At 38.9% G+C, this 20,779-nt stretch overlaps 1 protein-coding gene across 5 annotated transcripts in view; it reads left to right on the top strand.

Moving 5' to 3' along the window:
* FRMD4A (FERM domain containing 4A) overlaps positions 1 to 20,779 on the top strand; it is an 818,993-nt gene that overhangs the window by 411,835 nt on the left and 386,379 nt on the right. For all 5 annotated transcript variants that reach the window (XM_053716492.1, XM_053716495.1, XM_053716493.1 and 2 more), the window contains exon 2: positions 13,377 to 13,442. In XM_053716492.1, the coding sequence (XP_053572467.1) occupies positions 13,377 to 13,442 (66 nt within the window). The remainder of the gene's footprint in view (positions 1 to 13,376; positions 13,443 to 20,779) is intronic.

The raw sequence follows: 20,779 nt of genomic DNA, 5'->3' as shown, positions 1-20,779 counted from the left end.
GCAGACTTCTTCCTGTACCACTGCTTGAAGAAGGTGTCTTCCAGAAACTGGCAGTAGGACTGGGAGTTGAGCTTGACTCCATCCTCAACCCGAAAAGGCCCCACAAGCTCATCTTTGATGATACCAGCCCAAACCAGTACTCCACCTCCACCTTGCTGGCGTCTGAGTCGGACTGGAGCTCTCTGCCCTTTACCAATCCAGCCACGGGCCCATCCATCTGGCCCATCAAGACTCACTCTCATTTCATCAGTCCATAAAACATTAGAAAAATCAGTCTTGAGATATTTCTTGGCCCAGTCTTGACGTTTCAGCTTGTGTGTCTTGTTCAGTGGAGGTCGTCTTTCAGCCTTTCTTACCTTGGCCATGTCTCTGAGTATTGCACACCTTGTGCTTTTGGGCACTCCAGTGATGTTGCAGCTCTGAAATATGGCCAAACTGGTGGCAAGTGGCATCTTGGCAGCTGCACGCTTGACTTTTCTCAGTTCATGGGCAGTTATTTTGTGCCTTGGTTTTTCCACACGCTTCTTGCGACCCTGTTGACTATTTTGAATGAAACGCTTGATTGTTCGATGATCACGCTTCAGAAGCTTTGCAATTTTAAAAGTGCTGCATCCCTCTGCAAGATATCTCACTATTTTTTACTTTTCTGAGCCTGTCAAGTCCTTCTTTTGACCCATTTTGCCAAAGGAAAGGAAGTTGCCTAATAATTATGCACACCTGATATAGGGTGTTGATGTCATTAGACCACACCCCTTCTCATTACAGAGATGCACATCACCTAATATGCTTAATTGGTAGTAGGCTTTCGAGCCTATACAGCTTGGAGTAAGACAACATGCATAAAGAGGATGATGTGGTCAAAATACTGATTTGCCTAATAATTCTGCACTCCCTGTATGCCACTACCAGCATGTGTGTTACAGTTAGAATGTGTGTTTGTACATGTGTATGCCACTACCAGCATGTGTGTTACAGTTAGAATGTGTGCTTGTACATGTGTATGCTACTACCAGAATGTGTGTTAGAGTTAGGATGTGTGCTTGTACATGTGTATGCCACTACCAGCATGTGTGTTACAGTTAGAATGTGTGCTTGTACATGTGTATGCTACTACCAGAATGTGTGTTAGAGTTAGGATGTGTGCTTGTACATGTGTATGCCACTACCAGCATGTGTATTACAGTTAGAATGTGTGCTTGTACATGTGTATGCCACTACCAGCATGTGTGTTAAAGTTAGAATGTGTGCTTGTACATGTATATGCCACTACCAGCATGTGTGTTACAGTTAGAATGTGTGCTTGTACATGTGTATGCCACTACCAGCATGTGTGTTACAGTTAGAATGTGTGCTTGTACATGTGTATGCCACTACCATAATGCGTGTTAGAGTTAGAATGTGTGCTTGTACATGTGTATGCCACTACCAGCATGTGTGTGTATGTTACAGTTAGAATGTGTGCTTGTAAATGTATATGCCACTACCAGCATGTGTGTTACAGTTAGAATGTGTGTTTGTACATGTGTATGCCACTACCAGCATGTGTGTTACAGTTAGAATGTGTGCTTGTACATGTGTATGCCACTACCAGCATGTGTGTTACAGTTATAATGTGTGCTTGTACATGTGTATTCTACTACCAGCATGTGTGTTACAGTTAGAATGTGTGCCTATATGTGTTCCATAAAAGTGTTTGCAGGGATATGATACTGACAGTATATGAGTGTGTTTGTTTGCTACTGTTTGCATGTAAATGTGTTTGTGAACATTTGAGACTGTTAGCATAATTTTGTGGTTGGTTAGTATATACAGCTTGTGTCTATGATTTTTACCACTAATTCAATAAAAAACTGTGTACAAGATTACATTTTAGTCATAAACTTAAAATAAAACACAGTCAAGTCATAGCTTATCTTAATATGCCAATGTGTGGTCATAATATACTGCCTGATCACTGAATTACTGATGTCAGTTATGGATATATTCTTAAAAACATATAAAAAAATACTTTTAAAGTTGCTGAATATAAGGACTAACATATTGTATATTCTATAAACTGTATTTAGCAGAAAGGGACTTCCGCAAACACATTGCATGTGTGGGTTAAAGGGATATGAAACCCAAATTTGTTTTCTTTCATGATTCAGATAAAGCATGCAAATTTAAGCAACTTTCTAATCTACTCCTATTATCAAATTGTATTTGTATTCTTGGTATCTTTATTTCAAATGCAGGAATGCAACCATAGGAGCCGGCCCATTTTTGATTCTGCACCATAGGTAGTGCTTGCTGATTGGTGTCTACATTTAGCCACTAATCAGCAAGTACTACCCAGGTGCTAAACCAAAAATGGGACAGCTCCCAAGCTTTACATTCCTGCTTTTCAAATAAAGCTAACAAGAGAGGTAAGAAAAATTGATAATAGGAGATTACAAAGTTGCTTAAAATTGCATGCTCTATCTAATTATAAATGAAAACAAATGTGGGTTTCATATCCCTTTAAAGATGAAAACACAATCATACACAAAATAAATAAATATTCCACTGTTTTAATATAACTAATATGTTTTAATCAATAAATGCTACCATTTAGCATGTATGGTTGTTTGAGTATGTTGTATATGGTAAGCATGTATGTATGTTACAGGTAGCATGTATGTGTGCATGTTACCAATAGCGTTACCAATAGCGTGTATGCCTGTGTGTATATGTCACTACCAGCATATGTCACTGTGTGTATGTTACAGTTAGCTTGTGTGCTTGTACATGTGTATGCCACTACCAGAATGTGTGTTACACTGCTTGAAGAAGGTGTCTTCCAGAAACTGGCAGTAGGACTGGGAGTTGAGCTTGACTCCATCCTCAACCCGAAAAGGCCCCACAAGCTCATCTTTGATGATACCAGCCCAAACCAGTACTCCACCTCCACCTTGCTGGCGTCTGAGTCGGACTGGAGCTCTCTGCCCTTTACCAATCCAGCCACGGGCCCATCCATCTGGCCCATCAAGACTCACTCTCATTTCATCAGTCCATAAAACATTAGAAAAATCAGTCTTGAGATATTTCTTGGCCCAGTCTTGACGTTTCAGCTTGTGTGTCTTGTTCAGTGGAGGTCGTCTTTCAGCCTTTCTTACCTTGGCCATGTCTCTGAGTATTGCACACCTTGTGCTTTTGGGCACTCCAGTGATGTTGCAGCTCTGAAATATGGCCAAACTGGTGGCAAGTGGCATCTTGGCAGCTGCACGCTTGACTTTTCTCAGTTCATGGGCAGTTATTTTGTGCCTTGGTTTTTCCACACGCTTCTTGCGACCCTGTTGACTATTTTGAATGAAACGCTTGATTGTTCGATGATCACGCTTCAGAAGCTTTGCAATTTTAAAAGTGCTGCATCCCTCTGCAAGATATCTCACTATTTTTTACTTTTCTGAGCCTGTCAAGTCCTTCTTTTGACCCATTTTGCCAAAGGAAAGGAAGTTGCCTAATAATTATGCACACCTGATATAGGGTGTTGATGTCATTAGACCACACCCCTTCTCATTACAGAGATGCACATCACCTAATATGCTTAATTGGTAGTAGGCTTTCGAGCCTATACAGCTTGGAGTAAGACAACATGCATAAAGAGGATGATGTGGTCAAAATACTGATTTGCCTAATAATTCTGCACTCCCTGTATGCCACTACCAGCATGTGTGTTACAGTTAGAATGTGTGTTTGTACATGTGTATGCCACTACCAGCATGTGTGTTACAGTTAGAATGTGTGCTTGTACATATGTATGCTACTACCAGAATGTGTGTTAGAGTTAGGATGTGTGCTTGTACATGTGTATGCCACTACCAGCATGTGTGTTACAGTTAGAATGTGTGCTTGTACATGTGTATGCTACTACCAGAATGTGTGTTAGAGTTAGGATGTGTGCTTGTACATGTGTATGCCACTACCAGCATGTGTATTACAGTTAGAATGTGTGCTTGTACATGTGTATGCCACTACCAGCATGTGTGTTAAAGTTAGAATGTGTGCTTGTACATGTATATGCCACTACCAGCATGTGTGTTACAGTTAGAATGTGTGCTTGTACATGTGTATGCCACTACCAGCATGTGTGTTACAGTTAGAATGTGTGCTTGTACATGTGTATGCCACTACCATAATGCGTGTTAGAGTTAGAATGTGTGCTTGTACATGTGTATGCCACTACCAGCATGTGTGTGTATGTTACAGTTAGAATGTGTGCTTGTAAATGTATATGCCACTACCAGCATGTGTGTTACAGTTAGAATGTGTGTTTGTACATGTGTATGCCACTACCAGCATGTGTGTTACAGTTAGAATGTGTGCTTGTACATGTGTATGCCACTACCAGCATGTGTGTTACAGTTAGAATGTGTGCTTGTACATGTGTATTCTACTACCAGCATGTGTGTTACAGTTAGAATGTGTGCCTATATGTGTTCCATAAAAGTGTTTGCAGGGATATGATACTGACAGTATATGAGTGTGTTTGTTTGCTACTGTTTGCATGTAAATGTGTTTGTGAACATTTGAGACTGTTAGCATAATTTTGTGGTTGGTTAGTATATACAGCTTGTGTCTATGATTTTTACCACTAATTCAATAAAAAACTGTGTACAAGATTACATTTTAGTCATAAACTTAAAATAAAACACAGTCAAGTCATAGCTTATCTTAATATGCCAATGTGTGGTCATAATATACTGCCTGATCACTGAATTACTGATGTCAGTTATGGATATATTCTTAAAAACATATAAAAAAATACTTTTAAAGTTGCTGAATATAAGGACTAACATATTGTATATTCTATAAACTGTATTTAGCAGAAAGGGACTTCCGCAAACACATTGCATGTGTGGGTTAAAGGGATATGAAACCCAAATTTGTTTTCTTTCATGATTCAGATAAAGCATGCAAATTTAAGCAACTTTCTAATCTACTCCTATTATCAAATTGTATTTGTATTCTTGGTATCTTTATTTGAAATGCAGGAATGCAACCATAGGAGCCGGCCCATTTTTGATTCTGCACCATAGGTAGTGCTTGCTGATTGGTGTCTACATTTAGCCACTAATCAGCAAGTACTACCCAGGTGCTAAACCAAAAATGGGACAGCTCCCAAGCTTTACATTCCTGCTTTTCAAATAAAGCTAACAAGAGAGGTAAGAAAAATTGATAATAGGAGATTACAAAGTTGCTTAAAATTGCATGCTCTATCTAATTATAAATGAAAACAAATGTGGGTTTCATATCCCTTTAAAGATGAAAACACAATCATACACAAAATAAATAAATATTCCACTGTTTTAATATAACTAATATGTTTTAATCAATAAATGCTACCATTTAGCATGTATGGTTGTTTGAGTATGTTGTATATGGTAAGCATGTATGTATGTTACAGGTAGCATGTATGTGTGCATGTTACCAATAGCGTGTATGCCTGTGTGTATATGTCACTACCAGCATATGTCACTGTGTGTATGTTACAGTTAGCTTGTGTGCTTGTACATGTGTATGCCACCACCAGAATGTGTGTTACAGTTAGAATGTGTGTTTGTACATGTGCATGACACTACCAGCATGTGTGTTACAGTTAGAATGTGTGCTTGTGCATGTGTATGCCACTACCAGCATGTGTTTTACAGTTAGAATGTGTGTTTTTACATGTGTATGCCACTATCAGCATGTATGTTACAGTTAGCTTGTGTGCTTGTACATGTGTATGCCACTACCAGAATGTGTGTTACAGTTAGAATGTGTGTTTGTACATGTGCATGCCACTACCAGCATGTGTGTTACAGTTAGAATGTGTGCTTGTACATGCGTATGCCACTACCAGCATGTGTTTTACAGTTAGAATGTGTGTTTTTACATGTGTATGACACTATCAGCATGCATGTTACAGTTAGCTTGTGTGCTTGTACATGTGTATGCCACTACCAGAATGTGTGTTACAGTTAGAATGTGTGTTTGTACATGTGTATGACACTACCAGCATGTGTGCTACAGTTAGAATGTGTGCTTGTACATGTGTATGCCACTACCAGCATGTGTTTTACAGTTAGAATGTGTGCTTGTACATGTGTATGCCACTACCAGCATGTGTGTTACAGTTAGAATGTGTGCTTGTATATGTGTATGCCACTATCAGCATGTGTGTTACAGTTAGAATGTGTGCTTGTACATGTGTATGCCACTACCAGTATGTGTATTACAGTTAGAATGTGTGCTTGTACATGTGTATGCCACTACCAGCATGTGTGTTACAGTTATAATGTGTGCTTGTACATGTGTATGCTACTACCAGAATGTGTGTTAGAGTTAGAATGTGTGTTTGTACATGTATATGCCACTACCAGCATGTGTGTTACATTTAGAATGTGTGTTTGTACATGTGTATGCCACTACCAGCATGTGTGTTACAGTTAGAATGTGTGCTTGTACATGTGTATGCTACTACCAGAATGTGTGTTAGAGTTAGGATGTGTGCTTGTACATGTGTATGCCACTACCAGCATGTGTGTTACAGTTAGAATGTGTGCTTGTACATGTGTATGCTACTACCAGAATGTGTGTTAGAGTTAGGATGTGTGCTTGTACATGTGTATGCCACTACCAGCATGTGTGTTACAGTTAGAATGTGTGCTTGTACATGTGTATGCCACTACCAGCATGTGTGTTACAGTTAGAATGTGTGCTTGTACATGTATATGCCACTACCAGCATGTGTGTTACAGTTAGAATGTGTGCTTGTACATGTGTATGCCACTACCAGCATGTGTGTTACAGTTAGAATGTGTGCTTGTACATGTGTATGCCACTACCAGCATGTGTGTTACAGTTAGAATGTGTGCTTGTACATGTGTATGCCACTACCATAATGCGTGTTAGAGTTAGAATGTGTGCTTGTACATGTGTATGCCACTACCAGCATGTGTGTGTATGTTACAGTTAGAATGTGTGCTTGTAAATGTTTATGCCACTACCAGCATGTGTGTTACAGTTAGAATGTGTGTTTGTACATGTGTATGCCACTACCAGCATGTGTGTTACAGTTAGAATGTGTGCTTGTACATGTGTATGCCACTACCAGCATGTGTGTTACAGTTATAATGTGTGCTTGTACATGTGTATGCTACTACCAGCATGTGTGTTACAGTTAGAATGTGTGCCTATATGTGTTCCATAAAAGTGTTTGCAGGGATATGATACTGACAGTATATGAGTGTGTTTGTTTGCTACTGTTTGCATGTAAATGTGTTTGTGAACATTTGAGACTGTTAGCATAATTTTGTGGTTGGTTAGTATATACAGCTTGTGTCTATGATTTTTACCACTAATTCAATAAAAAACTGTGTACAAGATTACATTTTAGTCATAAACTTAAAATAAAACACAGTCAAGTCATAGCTTATCTTAATATGCCAATGTGTGGTCATAATATACTGCTTGATCACTGAATTACTGATGTCAGTTATGGATATATTCTTAAAAACATATAAAAAATACTTTTAAAGTTGCAGAATATAAGGACTAACATATTGTATATTCTATAAACTGTATTTAGCAGAAAGGGACTTCCGCAAACACATTGCATGTGTGGGTTAAAGGGATATGAAACCCAAATTTGTTTTCTTTCATGATTCAGATAAAGCATGCAAATTTAAGCAACTTTCTAATCTACTCCTATTATCAAATTGTATTTGTATTCTTGGTATCTTTATTTGAAATGCAGGAATGTAACCATAGGAGCCGGCCCATTTTTGGTTCTGCACCATAGGTAGTGCTTGCTGATTGGTGTCTACATTTAGCCACTAATCAGCAAGTACTACCCAGGTGCTAAACCAAAAATGGGACAGCTCCCAAGCTTTACATTCCTGCTTTTCAAATAAAGCTAACAAGAGAGGTAAGAAAAATTGTTAATAGGAGATTACAAAGTTGCTTAAAATTGCATGCTCTATCTAATTATAAATGAAAACAAATGTGGGTTTCATATCCCTTTAAAGATGAAAACACAATCATACACAAAATAAATAAATATTCCACTGTTTTAATATAACTAATATGTTTTAATCAATAAATGCTACCATTTAGCATGTATGGTTGTGTGAGTATGTTGTATATGGTAAGCATGTATGTATGTTACAGGTAGCATGTATGTGTGCATGTTACCAATAGCGTGTATGCCTGTGTGTATATGTCACTGTGTGTATGTTACAGTTAGCTTGTGTGCTTGTACATGTGTATGCCACTACCAGAATGTGTGTTACAGTTAGAATGTGTGTTTGTACATGTGCATGCCACTACCAGCATGTGTGTTACAGTTAGAATGTGTGCTTGTACGTGCGTATGCCACTACCAGCATGTGTTTTACAGTTAGAATGTGTGTTTTTACATGTGTATGACACTATCAGCATGCATGTTACAGTTAGCTTGTGTGCTTGTACATGTGTATGCCACTACCAGAATGTGTGTTACAGTTAGAATGTGTGTTTGTACATGTGTATGACACTACCAGCATGTGTGCTACAGTTAGAATGTGTGCTTGTACATGTGTATGCCACTACCAGCATGTGTTTTACAGTTAGAATGTGTGCTTGTACATGTGTATGCCACTATCAGCATGTGTGTTACAGTTAGAGTGTGTGCTTGTACATGTGTATGCCACTATCAGCATGTGTGTTACAGTTAGAATTTGTGCTTGTACATGTGTATGCCACTACCAGTATGTGTATTACAGTTAGAATGTGTGCTTGTACATGTGTATGCCACTACCAGCATGTGTGTTACAGTTATAATGTGTGCTTGTACATGTGTATGCTACTACCAGAATGTGTGTTAGAGTTAGAATGTGTGTTTGTACATGTATATGCCACTACCAGCATGTGTGTTACAGTTAGAATGTGTGTTTGTACATGTGTATGCCACTACCAGCATGTGTGTTACAGTTAGAATGTGTGCTTGTACATGTGTATGCTACTACCAGAATGTGTGTTAGAGTTAGGATGTGTGCTTGTACATGTGTATGCCACTACCAGCATGTGTGTTACAGTTAGAATGTGTGCTTGTACATGTGTATGCTACTACCAGAATGTGTGTTAGAGTTAGGATGTGTGCTTGTACATGTGTATGCCACTACCAGCATGTGTGTTACAGTTGGAATGTGTGCTTGTACATGTGTATGCCACTACCAGCATGTGTGTTACAGTTAGAATGTGTGCTTGTACATGTGTATGCCACTACCAGCATGTGTGTTACAGTTAGAATGTGTGCTTGTACATGTGTATGCCACTACCAGCATGTGTGTTACAGTTAGAATGTGTGCTTGTACATGTGTATGCCACTACCAGCATGTGTGTTACAGTTAGAATGTGTGCTTGTACATGTGTATGCCACTACCAGCATGTGTGTTACAGTTAGAATGTGTGCTTGTACATGTGTATGCCACTACCAGCATGTGTGTGTCTGTTACAGTTAGAATGTGTGCTTGTACATGTATATGCCACTACCAGCATGTGTGTTACAGTTAGAATGTGTGTTTGTACATGTGTATGCCACTACCAGCATGTGTGTTACAGTTAGAATGTGTGCTTGTACATGTGTATGCCACTACCAGCATGTGTGTTACAGTTATAATGTGTGCTTGTACATGTGTATGCTACTACCAGCATGTGTGTTACAGTTAGAATGTGTGCCTATATGTGTTCCATAAAAGTGTTTGCAGGGATATGATACTGACAGTATATGAGTGTGTTTGTATGCTACTGTTTGCATGTAAATGTGTTTGTGAACATTTGAGACTGTTAGCATAATTTTGTGGTTGGTTAGTATATACAGCTTGTGTCTATGATTTTTACCACTAATTCAATAAAAACTGTGTACAAGATTACATTTTAGTCATAAACTTAACAACTGGTAGTAGCAGACAAAATCTTCCTAGACTAACAGAGATGAATAATCTTACTACAAGCTGTCAAGTTTACAAGTAGAATGTAATCAAGCCAATGTCTATTAGTACTGAAGGAATAAATAACCGTCTCTGCCAGTGACGTATGTATTGAGTCTTTAGAAATCTTTATACAACTTAACTGTTAATTACATTTGGACATATTCCAAAGTATATAGTTATATAACACTGATTTTATTGGGGTTTGTGTAACGCCTCCATGTATATATTTTTCTTGGCAGAAGTGTATCCTTTAGTTAGATAGACAGTAGTTACACCCTCATTTATTATATTGTCCAATGATATAGCCCATGCACTGTAGAGAGAAGAGGGCAGAGCAATGAGTATCTAGGGTATAGGGTTGGAGAGTGGCAATTGTACCGTCGGTGGTGAAATGGTGGTTGGTGGGGATGCACCCATATGAGTTTGCCCCTCCCTGAACCACGTTAAAGGGACAGTCTACCATAGAATTGTTATTGTTTTAAAAGATAAATAATCCCTTTAATACCCATTCCTCAGTTTTGAATAACCAACATTAATACACTTTTTACCTCTGTGATTACCTTGTATCTAGGAACCTTCTTCCATCCCCCTGATCACATGACTGTGACTGTTTATTATCTATTGTCTTAAATTTGGCATTGTATTGTGCTAAATCTTAAATAACCCCCTGTGCCTGAACACAGTGTTATCTATATGGCCCACGTGTACTTTCTGTCTCTTTGTGTTGAAAAGAGATTTAAAAAGTTTGTGATAATAGGCAGCCCTCAAAGGCTTAGAAATTAGCATATGAGCCTACCTATGTTTAGTTTAAACTAAGAATACCAAGAGAAAAAAGCAAATTTGATGATAAAAGTCCTATCTGAATAATGAAAGTTTAATTTATACTAGACTGTCCCTGGTGAGCGGGATTTACCTCGACCGGTGGTGTGTATATATATATATAATTGCATACTGTGCTGCAAGTTTTATAAATGGTTTAATGTGCTGATCCAAGGTCTAGTATTATTCAGGGGTTGAACTAAAGGGTTAAGTGATGTGGAGGGTGCAGGAACTAGTATGGGGTCTGGTGTGATGTGGGGATGCAGGGGCTGTTCAAGGTCTAATGTTACAGTTGGGCTGCTAGCCCATTTCAGTCTGATTTGTGGTCTGATGTGGCTGTGGGGCTGTAACCCATTTTAGTTCTGATCTGAGATTTGTTGTGGCTTTGTAATATATGACTAAAGAGTTTAACAATTTAATACACTACAGCAAGCAAATGGATCATTGGGTTAAAATTAAAGTGGAGAAAAAATTAGGGTAAACTGTCCCTTTAAATTTAGTGTATTGATATAACAATAAAAGCAATAAGATAACAATGTTGCAATAAAATAATCTGACACATTGCCCCTCTTGATATTGGGCTCTGGATCCGGTTTGTGCACACCTGGTTCGTAAAATGGAAGCTCACTGGCTGATAATGACCACTCTGATTGTTGGACAGTGAGACAACCCAGAAACATAAAACAAAACTTTTTTTTTTCATTTCAATGCAGAATATCTTTAAAAACAAAACCATAGTATTTATTAAAATGTCATTTTGTAGATGCCGCAAAGGAAAAAAGTAGTCTGACTATAGAAAAGTATGCTTTCCCTTTTTTAGTAGCCTGTTTAAAATAATACTGTTGCTTTTCTTTTTTAATTTTGTTAATGAAACATAGTCCCTATGATAAGCTATACTACATCTTGTGTTCTATGATACATTTATCCTATCTCCCTTGAGCACAGGGGGCGGAGCCTGTATTCTTATAAGTGAACAGACATGTCTGCCTCCTTGCAGTATAAAAAGGGGTAAAAAAGCATTTTTATATAAAATGATCACAGTGATAAAAGGTGTAACAGTTGACAAATAATTACTCATAAAATGTATTAGTAATAAGCCTTAGGTAAATAATATTGTGCCTTTAACTAGACAGCTTTAAAATTGAAAAATTCAATGCAATCCACTGTTAAGTCAAACACTAAGTCCTGAAAGCAAATCTTTTCCCAGAAATAGTTGCCCGAGGGACAATATCTAATTTATGCAAGAGATCTCATTTATTTTTCATATCTCATTTTATTATATTCAGACAACTGAAACAAGCTTAGTCCATTACCAAGTGCATAATATGATACATATAAAGTGGAAGCAGCTGACTCCTCATCCGCTCTCCTAGTGATTATTTCTTGTGGATTTGAGGCTCCCAAACCACTTGGCCAGGCAATTTTACAGGTTTCAGATTTCACACCTAATGACAGTATATAAATTAAGCCTATTGCAGAATATGATACTGTATGAGTTGAAAATGCTTTCTGATAAAAACTGTTGCCCTTATTTATAAAAGCATGGAATTCCCAATTTCTCCATCATTAATTTAACTCTTTGCCTACAGGGAATACTGAAACTATTTGCACAACAAAGCTGTTCTGTGCTTATTTGCATCAAAAGGGTTACAAAAGTGTTTATACATTAGAAAATAATTTATCACATGAAAACCACATGCTTAGAAGAAAAATATTTGTCTATGTCAAACATCCACCTTCAGCCTTTAATATTTTTTGGTGTTGAAAATGTATATATATATATATATATATATATATATATATATGTGTGTGTGTGTATAGGCTTCATGCATGATAGCCCATTTAATTTACTTTGCAAATAATTCAGTTCTAATTTCTGTTGACTAACATGAGCTACCATAAAAGATCATATTTTGTACTTTAATTCAGGGGGTCTAATAATGTATTTTGAGCAATACAATAAAATGTAAGATTCTAACACAGGGTAGGACAGACAACTCTTATCCTCATGGCTATTTCAGAGATAGATGTTAAGCCATCATTAATTTGGTATACTAATATCATTATCAATTTGTATTAATATAGCATCAACAAATTGAGTAGGGATATGCAAAATGTAGCGTATTACAGAAACGGATATGCATATTAAACATTGTGTGTATAAATGAAGAGGTTAATAGCCAAAGTTAGCGTATGGCAAACCAGGAAAGTTTTAATTTACAAAAAGGAAAAACTATTTATAGGACATGCTTTAAGTAATATGTTTGGGCTTAAAAAGGTACAAAACAATTTAAGAGTCAGTTCTTTTTATATGAAACTTTAAACTGGGCAGGAAAGTGGCAGATGATGTATTACAATAATTCCTTATCTATTATATCCTCTTCTGTTTTTTGAGAAATCACCATGCACTGCATACTTCCTATTAATAAAGTACAAATAAATGAATGCATTTTCCCATATGTATAGGTTTATATTATTTAATCAAATAATTTACAATAAAAAATGCATGTATTCCAAGATATTACATAAGCACATCTGCAGGTCACAGTGCATGTAAATAACTGTAACTTCTCTTTCCTTTCAGATGACGGAGGGTCGGCGATGTCAAGTTCACCTCCTCGATGACAGGAAGTTGGAACTTCTGGTGCAGGTAAAAAAGAAAATTGTGCCTTACTTTTAAATAAATAAATAGTATTGATTAAAAAATTAGAATATCAATAATCTTTTTTTTCTCCTTTTTACTGCATAAAATGTTAAAAAGCTGATTTACCAAATTTTGAGAGTCTGACTAGATATTCCCTAAAACAATGAGGCTGCCAAAAATTGCAAATAAGCAGAAAATAGATTAATTTATTTTTTTACTTTTGCTTGCTTTTTTGTGCAACTGTTTAATAGGTTTTCGATATAATCAAGCAAGATAAGTTATTGATTTTAGCCAGAAACATAGATCTGCCTCATATTTGAATTTGATTAAAAGAAAAAATACCATTAATTTGGTTTAAAATAGCAAATATTAATCAGGTAGGGGTATTTTTTATTGAATTTAGGACTGTGTGATAAATGGCTTTATAGTCTCATTGGAGAGAAAATCAGTATTAAATTAAAAGCATTAATTATTTTGATGATAAGATTATGTATATTAAAAAAACACTATATAGTACAAATATTAAAACAGTATAAATCGATAACAATATAAAGAAAGAGTGATATTAAACATCATATGCATTTTATAATAAAGGGTAGCCAAGATTGCATATGTTTAAGTCAATGTTTCTGTTTCAGAATCCTGTAAAAAATATTTAATTTATGCTGAATGAACCTATTAGACATATATTGACATATATTGACCAATTGAATATCCTTAAAAAACCTATTAAGGCTGCAGTTGCTTTTTTAACCTTTCCAGGACAGTGTTTTTCAGCTACAGTGCTCTAGTATCTTAGCCCACATTTAAAGCAGTGATCTCCCCATGACCTATTTAGGGCCAGTTTACGAGGGGAGCGCCAACAGTTACGCGTGAGCGATAAGTGGTATTTTGCATGTGTTTGCACGTGTCAGATTTTCTGCTCGTATTACAACTTGAAAGTAAATGTGATCACTTGAGCACAATCGTGATTTACGCTAGAATGATTACCACATACTCAGAGCTCTGGTTAACTGTTTCACAAAACAAAAAGTGTCACAGAACACATAAAAAATACATTACAAAGTACACATAGGGGCCGATTTATTAAGGGCCGAATTGCCCTTAATGTACCTGTTTCCGCGTGAGCCTTCAGGCTCGCTGGAAACGGGAGTTAAGAAGCAGCGGTCTTAAGACCACTGCTCCTTAACTTGTCCACCACTTCTGAGGCTGCGAACATCAATCCGCCCGATCACATATGATCAGGTTGATTGACAATCCCTGCTAGTGGCCAATTGGCTGTGAATCTGCAGGGGGCGGTATTGCACAATGATTGCTTGTGCAATGATAAATGCCAACAACTTATGCTGTTGGCATTTATTGATGTCTGGCGGACATGATCCGCCATAGCAGATCATGTCCGTCAGACATATGATCAAATCGGTCACTTAATCTGATAAAAATTATTAAAAAAAATATTGCACACAAAAGTTATAAAGGCTCAAAGATGTGAGATCTCAGGTGTTAGAAAAAAAAAGGCAAGCAAAGAGCTTTAACATTCAGATACACACATATAAATGTCTAAAGATGTGTGTACAGTATATATATATATATATATATATATATATATATAAACAGACACATCTTTAGACATGCATATGTATGTATCTCAAAGTTAAAGTCCCTTGCCTGCCTTTTTATGTATATATGTTTGTACATTTGTATTTATGTATTTATATGTGTATATATGTATTTACAGAATTATATGCAAATATAAATATATATGTACACACATAAGACACACACATATACTGTATATATATATATATATATATATATATATATATATATATATATATATATATATATAAACATAGAATTTGACGGTAGATAAGAACCAAAAAGGCCCATCAAGTCTACCCATATTACATGTTACGTTTTCCTTAGAATAGCCTTATGCATGTCCCAGGCATTTTTAAATTCCTTTACAGTCTCTCTGTTTGCCACTTCAAATGGAAGTTTATTCCATGAATCCACCACCCTTTCTGTAAAAAAATGCTTCCTCAAATTTCTCCTGGATCTGCTACCCTCTAACTTTAGATTCTGACCCCTTGTTTTGGCATTTATTTTTTTGTAAAAAAATGCTTTCAGCTTCTATTTTATTAAGTCCCTTCATATATTTGAAGGTTTCTATATATATAAAAGTGCTTTGGAGCCCTTTGCAGTAAAGTAAATGAAAACATGTAAAAACATCTATTTACTGCAAATATTTCATATTCCATTGTTCTACACATAGCAGAATGTGTTCTATTTATTTATAGATAGATATTCCTATATATATATATATATATATATATATATATATATATATATATATATATATATATATATATATATATATATATATATATATATATATATATACGTTGATTGGAGTAGCCATGTTAGTCCAGAGATTTAGATATCAAAATGACAAGAGTATTGCATTGAGCAATGATACTTTTTTATTGGACTAACTATACATTTATAAGTTGACAAGCTTTCGGAAGAGTTCCTTCCTTTATCAAGTCTAAAGCAATACTGACCAATTCAATGGAATTTACAGATTGTATCTTAAAACACAGAATAGCTAAGAAGACAGAAAGTGCAGGGAGAGGAGGAGAGGGCTTAGGGAACAGGCAGACAGTGTCCACTGTAGGAGAACAGACAGGGGAAATATATAGCTATACATAGAGCATATACTGACATAAAGTTATATATCAATTTGCTGTCCCCTCAAAATAACTCAACACACAGCCATTAATGTCTAAACCGTTGGCAACAAAAGTGAGTATACCCCTAAATAGTGATGTTGCGAACCTAAAAATTTGGGTTTGCGAACGTCGAACGCGAACTTCCACAACTGTTCGCGAACGGGCGAACTGGGCAAACCACCATAGACTTCAATAGGCAGGCAAACTTTAAAACCCACAGGGACTCTTTCTGGCCACAATAGTGATGGAAAAGTTGTTTCAAGGGGACTAACACCTGGACTGTGGCATGCCGGAGGGGGATCCATGGCAAAACTCCCATGGAAAATTACATAGTTGATGCAGAGTCTGGTTTTAAGCCATAAAGGGCATAAATCACCTAACATTCCTAAATTGTTTGGAATAACGTGCTTTAAAACATCAGGTATGATGCTGTATCGATCAGGTAGTGTAAGGGTTACGCCCGCTTCACAGTGACAGACCAAACTCCCCGTTTAAAGGGACACCAGAATTTTTATTGTTTTAAAAGATAGATAAACCCTTTATTACCCATTTTCCAGTTTTGCATAACTAACACATTTATAATAATATACTTTTAACCTCTGTGATTATCTTGTATCTAAGCCTCTGCAAACTGCCCCTTTTTTCAGTTCTTTTGACAGACTTGCAGTCTAGCCAATCAGTGCCTTCTCCCAGATAACTTCTCGTGCACGAGCACAGTGTTATCTATATGAAATACGTGAACTAACACTCTCTAGTGGTGAAAAACTGTTAAAATGCAATCTGAAAGAGGTGGGCTTCAAGGTCTAATAAATTAGCATATGAACCTCCTAGGTTAAGCTTTCAACTAAGAATACCAAGAGAACAAAGCAAAATTGGTGATAAAAGTAAATTGGAAAATTGTTTAAAATTACATGCTCTATCTGAATCATGAAAGTTTATTTTGGCCTAGACTGTCCCTTTTAACGCACCGCAGACAACCGCAAACAGTCCATTTGCACAACCGCAAACTCCCCATTTGCACAAGGTTGGATACCAAGCTAGCCATGTCCCGTTCCTTGTCCTCACTGATGTCATTGAAGGTCTCTTCTTCCACCCAGCCACGTACAACAACAAGGGGCCCTGAAAGGTGACAACAAGCCCCCTGGGACGCCTGCTGTGTTTGGTCTTCCATCTCCTCAAAGCCACCTTCCTCCTCTGACTCCTCTTCTTCAGACTCCTCTCTCTGCGTTGCCTCTCTCTGCGTTATTATAAGGTGTGTTAATTAGTACTATTCCTATCAGTTTAATCCCTGTTACGTCCCCTATCAGGGGACGTGTATATGGCATCGATTTTAGGAACCGGGAGATGGAAAAAGATGCTTGGTCGGTCCTCCTACTTCAAATTTGGGGCACTGCGCGTGCAATATAATGTGCCACAAGATAGGAGTGGTGTGTTAAGTAGTTCTATTCTTATCAGTTTAATCCCTGTTATGTCCTCTATCAGGGGACGTGTATATGGCATCGATTTTAGGAACCGGGAGATGGAAAAAGATGCTTGGTCGGTCCTCCTACTTCAAATTTGGGGCACTGCGCGTGCAATCTAATGTGCCACCAGATAGGAGTGGTGTGTTAAGTAGTTCTATTCTTATCAGTTTAATCCCTGTTACGTCCCCTATCAGGGGACGTGTATATGGCATCGATATTAGGAACCGGGAGATGGAAAAAGATGCTTGGTCGGTCCTCCTACTTCAAATTTGGGGCACTGCGCGTGCAATCTAATGTGCCACCAGATAGGAGTGGTGTGTTAAGTAGTTCTATTCTTATCAGTTTAATTCTTGTTACGTCCCCTATCAGGGGACGTGTATATGGCATCGATTTTAGGAACCGGGAGATGGAAAAAGATTCTTGGTCGGTCCTCCTACTTCAAATTTGGGGCACTGCGCGTGTAATCTAATGTGCCACCAGATAGGAGTGGTGTGTTAAGTAGTACTATTCCTAACAGTTTAATCCCTGTTATGTGCCTTTTTTTTGGTTTGTTTTTTGAAGCCACAGTGCAGCACCAGAGGCCAGAAAAATTAGGCATGTACACATGGCTGAAAAATTAGGTATTGTTGCAGCCGTTACTGCAACAATACCTAACATTGCGGCTTGAACCCTAGTTGGTGGCGGATAAGTGACGCAAGTCATCCGGCATTCAGAGATAAAATACAGCAGCGTGTGGACCATTTTTAGCCCAAGGCAGCTCATCTCATCAGGCCTTTTTTAGTCAAATGTATCGCCCACTGTCAGTCCCTTCGGGATCCATCCCTCATTCATCTTAATAAAGGTGAGGTAATCTAGACTTTTTTGACCTAGGCGACGTCTCTTCTCAGTGACAATACCTCCTGCTGCACTGAAGGTTCTTTCTGACAGGGCACTTGAAGCGGGGCAGGCCAGAAGTTCTATCACAAATTGGGATAGCTCAGGCCACAGGTCAAGCCTGCATAACCAGTAGTCAAGGGGTTCATCGCTCCTTAGAGTGTCGATATCTGCAGTTAAGGCGAGGTAGTCTGCTACCTGTCGGTCGAGTCGTTCTCTGAGGGTGGACCCCGAAGGGCTGTGGCGATGCGTAGGACTTAAAAAGCTCTGCATGTCCTCCATCAACAACACGTCTGTAAAGCGTCCTGTCCTTGCCAGCGTGGTGGTGGGAGGAGGAGGATTAATTTCACCTCTTCCCCTGTTAGATTCCCGTTGTGCTGTGACATCACCCTTATACGCTATGTAAAGCATACTTTTTAATTTATTTTGGAACTGCTGCATCCTTTCCGACTTGCAGTAATTTGGTAACATTTCAGGCACTTTATGCTTATACCGGGGGTCTAGTAGCGTGGACACCCAGTACAGGTCGTTCTCCTTCAGCCTTTTTATACGAGGGTCCCTCAACAGGCACGACAGCATGAAAGACCCCATTTGCACAAGGTAGGATGCCGAGCTAATCATGTCCCGTTCCTCGTCCTCAGTGATCTCACTGAAGGTATCTTCTTCCCCCCAGCCACGTACAACACCACGGGTACCAGATAGGTGAAAACGAGAACCCTGGGATGCCTGTTGTGGTTGGTCTTCCTCCTCCTCCTCAAAGCCACATTCCTCCTCTGACTCCTCTTCCTCACAATCCTCTTCCAGCGTTGCTGCAGGTCCAGCAAGCGATGCTGATAAGGCTGTTTCTGGTGGTGATGGTGACTACAACTCTTCCTCTTCACACTCATCTACGGCCTGATCCAGCACTCTTCGCAGGAAACGCTCCAGGAAGAAAACAAATGGTATGATGTCGCTGATGGTGCCTTCGGTGCGACTGACTAGGTTTGTCCCCTCTTCAAAAGGACGCATGAGCCTACAGGCATTGCGCATGAGCGTCCAGTAACGTGGCAAAAAAATTCCCATCTCCGCAGAGACTGTCCTAGCACCCCTTTCATACAAATAGTCGTTAACAGCTTTTTCTTGTTGGATCAGGCGGTCGAACATTAGGAGTGTTGAATTCCAATGTGTCGGGCTGTCGCAAATCAAGCGCCTCACTGGCATGTTGTTTCGCCGCTGGATATCTAAAAAGTGTGCCATGGCCGTGTAGGAACGCCTGAAATGGCCCCACACCTTCCTGGCCTGCATCAGGACGTCCTGTAAGCCTGGGTACTTATGCACAAAGCGTTGTACTATCAGATTACACACATGTGCCATGCACGGCACATGTGTCAACTTGCCTAAATTCAATGCCGCCACCAAATTGCTTCCGTTGTCACTAACCACTTTGCCGATCTCCAGTTGGTGCGGAGTCAGCCACTGATCCACCTGTGCGTTCAGGGCGGACAGGAGTGCTGGTCCGGTGTGAATCTCTGCTTTCAGGCAAGCCAACCCCAAGACGGCGTGACACTGCCGTATCCGGGATGTGGAATAGTACCTGGGGAGCTGGAGGGGTGCCGTTGATGTGGAGCAAGACGCAGCAGCAGAAGAGGACTCAGCCGAGGAGGTTATGGAAGAGGATGGAGTAGGAGGAGTAGAGGAGGTGGCAGCAGGCCTGCCTGCAAGTCGTGGCGGTGTCACCAACTCCTCTGCAGAGCCACGCATTCCATGCTTGGCAGCCGTCAGCAGGTTTACCCAATGCGCAGTGTAGGTGATATACCTGCCCTGACCATGCTTTGCAGACCAGATATCAGTGGTCAGATGGACCCTTGCCCCAACACTGTGTGCCAGACATACCATTACTTCCTTTTGCACAATCGAGTACAGGTTGGGGATTGCCTTTTGTGCAAAGAAATTTCGGCCGGGTACCTTCCACTGCGGTGTCCCAATAGCTAACAATTTTTTGAACGCCTCAGACTCCACCAGCTTGTATGGTAAAAGCTGGTGGGCTAAGAGTTCAGTCAAGCCAGCTGTCAGATGCCGGGCAAGGGGGTGACTTTGTGACATTGGCTTCTTACGCTCAAACATGTCCTTGACAGACACCTGACTGTGGGCAGATGAGCAGGAACTGCTGAAGGCGAGAGACGGAGTGGCGGATGGTTGAGAGGGGGCAAGGAGGACAGCAGTGGTTGACGTGGCTAAAGATGCTGGACCAGGAGGAGGATGGCGGCTTTGAGTTTGTGTGCTGCTTGTACTCATG

Source organism: Bombina bombina, chromosome 6 (genome assembly GCF_027579735.1).
Source record: "Bombina bombina isolate aBomBom1 chromosome 6, aBomBom1.pri, whole genome shotgun sequence".
In the NCBI taxonomy this organism is placed as follows: Eukaryota; Metazoa; Chordata; class Amphibia; order Anura; family Bombinatoridae; genus Bombina; species Bombina bombina.
The sequence above is the reverse complement of the archived record's forward strand: the minus strand, read 5'-3'. Positions and strand labels throughout refer to the sequence as shown.